This window comes from Pelmatolapia mariae, linkage group LG18, assembly GCF_036321145.2.
Source record: "Pelmatolapia mariae isolate MD_Pm_ZW linkage group LG18, Pm_UMD_F_2, whole genome shotgun sequence".
NCBI classification, from domain to species: Eukaryota; Metazoa; Chordata; class Actinopteri; order Cichliformes; family Cichlidae; genus Pelmatolapia; species Pelmatolapia mariae.
This window is the reverse complement of record NC_086243.1, coordinates 30,572,925-30,575,655: the sequence shown is the minus strand read 5'-3', so window position 1 is coordinate 30,575,655 and position 2,731 is coordinate 30,572,925. Positions and strand designations below refer to the sequence as shown.

The 2,731-nt window shown below is 43.1% G+C and overlaps 1 protein-coding gene across 1 annotated transcript; it reads right to left on the bottom strand.

Moving 5' to 3' along the window:
• Nucleotides 1-448: 448 nt before the first annotated feature.
• On the bottom strand, nucleotides 449-2,253 carry LOC134617662 (tripartite motif-containing protein 16-like). The gene has a single exon (XM_063462995.1). The coding sequence runs from the start codon at nucleotides 2,228-2,230 to the stop codon at nucleotides 569-571; it is 1,662 nt and encodes a 553-aa protein (XP_063319065.1). The 5' UTR covers nucleotides 2,231-2,253; the 3' UTR covers nucleotides 449-568.
• Nucleotides 2,254-2,731: the final 478 nt, after the last annotated feature.

The window sequence follows — 2,731 nt, the reverse complement described above, 5'->3', positions numbered from 1 at the left end:
TTAGTTTCATATTTTCTGCATCAGATTTGAGTGAGATCCTGGAATGAAGACAGAAGAAAAGACTTTGTTCAAAGTTTGATTTATAGTTAATACTTCTAGTTTATTAGTTTATACAGTAAAACATCAACACAATATATGAATTCATTCATTAAAATCACAGTTTTTCCTCAATTGTTTGATGATTTTGACAAAAACAAACACGCACATAGATTGCCACACTCACAGTTTGTGTAATGTGTGGGCTGAAGGGTAAGATGGCACTGGCAAGGCTGGCAGCCTTGACCAAATTTCCCTCGTGATGAATAAAGTATTATCAATGAAAGAGAAATGTCAACATTTTTCAATACAAATATTCCAGAAACATTTAGAGGATAGAGAAGTTTACATTTTCATGTGGAGAAATATTTTAGTAAATCAAAAACTCAGAAACATCAAGAGAACAACTAGAAGATGTGGAGGTACCACCCATAATGTTTGACTGACAGCTGATCTCTGTGCAGAAATGATGGAGAGAAAATAAAATGGAACTAAAATACAGATTTAAACCCACAATATGAAAGACTTCAGTCTATTTCAATTTGATCACCTCGGCAGAGTCTCCAGCACAGAAAAGCGTCACTCCAGCATAGAGCGGCTGAGTGAATGTGGTCTGGACTCTGTGGAGGAGAGTCATGGTTTCAGAGACGCTGTAGAAGGACAAAATACCTGCTCTGTGATCCAGGTACACTCCTACTCTGGAGGAACGAGGACCTGAGACAGGAGTTTGGATGTTGTTGTACCAAAATGTATAACTGTTGTTGTTACAATTTAATGCCCAAGCTTTGTCATTATGTCCAAACAAACATTCATTCACTCTCCCTTTTCTGCTGATATTCTTGTATGCGACTGCTACATAAACCTGTATCCCTCTCCACTCCACCTCCCAGTAACAACGTCCAGTCAGACTCTCTTTACACAGGACCTGCCACCAGTCGGTGAATCTGTCTGGATGATCAGAATAAGACTGTTGGTTTTCCATCGCTGTTACTTTTCTGTTCCCCTCTGATAATAACAGCTGTGTGTATGTTGTGTTTGGATCCAGTGTGATTTCACATGAATATTTTAAGAATCCAGCTCTGGTCTTTGGCTCTGGTTGTGACAGTAAAACATCCACTTCAGTGACTGTCAGTGAGATGTTTGTCCATTCCTCTCTCAGAATGTCCTGTAGTTTATCTCTGACCTCTGACACAGCTGCTGTCACATCCTCAAAGTAGCTCAGAGGACGGATATTGATGCTGGATGAGTCTGTAGACTCACTGAGTGCTGACAGTGAGGGGTAGTTGTGTAGAAACTGGATGTGATCCTCTGTGTGTGAGAGCTGCTTCAGCTCAGCATCTTTCCTCTTCAGCTCAGTGATCTCCTGCTCCAGCTTCTCCTCAAGCTCTTTGACTCGACTCACTTCAGTTTCCTGCTGGGATCTGATCTGCTGCTTCACATCAGAGCTTCTTTTCTGGATGAGATGGATCAGCTCAGTGAAGATCTTCTCACTGTGCTCCACTGTTTGATCAGCAGACTGATTGATGGCCTCCACCTCCTGTTGAAGCAGCTTCACATCTTTCTCTCTGTCCTGGATTCTCTGCTGGATGTTTTGTCGACTCACCTCCAGCTCTCTCTGCCTCTCAGTCCTTTCTGCTGCAGCTGAGACTGTGTCGTGGCCTTTATGTTCATCCACAGAGCAGAGATAACAGATATTCTGCTGATCAGTACAGCAGAACATCTTCATCACCTCATCATGACGAGAGCAGATGTTCTCCTGGAGCTTCTTGGAGGGCTCCACCAGTTTGTGTTTCTTGAATGTAGGTGAATCATAATGAGGCTGAAGGTGTTTTTCACAGTAAGATGCCAGACAGACTAAACAGGACTTGAAGGCTTTCATTTTTTTCCCAGTGCAGACATCACAGGCCACATCTTCAGGTCCAGCATAGCAGTGATCAGCAGGAGCAGCTTGGAGTCCAGTCTTCTTCAGCTCCTCCACTAAATCTGCTAACATGGTGTTTTTCTCCAGGACAGGCCTCGGTGTGAAAGTCTGTCTGCACTGAGGGCAGCTGTAGATTTTCTTCTTTTCCTCTTCATCCCAGAAGCTTTTAATACAGTTCATGCAGTAGCTGTGTCCACAGGGAATAGTCACCGGATCCTTCAGTAGATCCAAACAGACTGAACAGCAGAATTTTGTTTGGTCCATTTGATTCATGTGCTGTGCCGTTTCACCGTCTCTCAGTGACTGTCAGACAGTTTGACTTCCTCTGAACAGAAACAACCTCTGTGCTCTGAAGGGAAACAGATCTCTGCTCTTGTTCACCTCCTACAGGAAATGAGGCTCACCAGCAACTGCATTTACACCATGTTGTTTAGACCCATCCTGATACAGACACATCTGTGAAGGGGAGGTACTAAAGAAATGTCCTGACAGAGTGACCAAGAGCCAGGGTGTGGTATGTTTACAACAAAGTATTAGAGCCTCCTTAAGAAAAACAATATTATTGATAGGTTTATAGCATAAACCTATTCGCTGGAACGTTCAAGACAATTCTACTACACAGCAAAAGCATTGAACACCAAGCAGAGCTCTTTGATCTCCTGCACGATGCAAAGAATTATGGCAAGCGCCGTTCCTTGGCCTGAACACAGTCCGCTCCCTCGTAACACTGCTCTTTTTTTGAGGTTACATGCATATGCATAGGTTCATTAACAT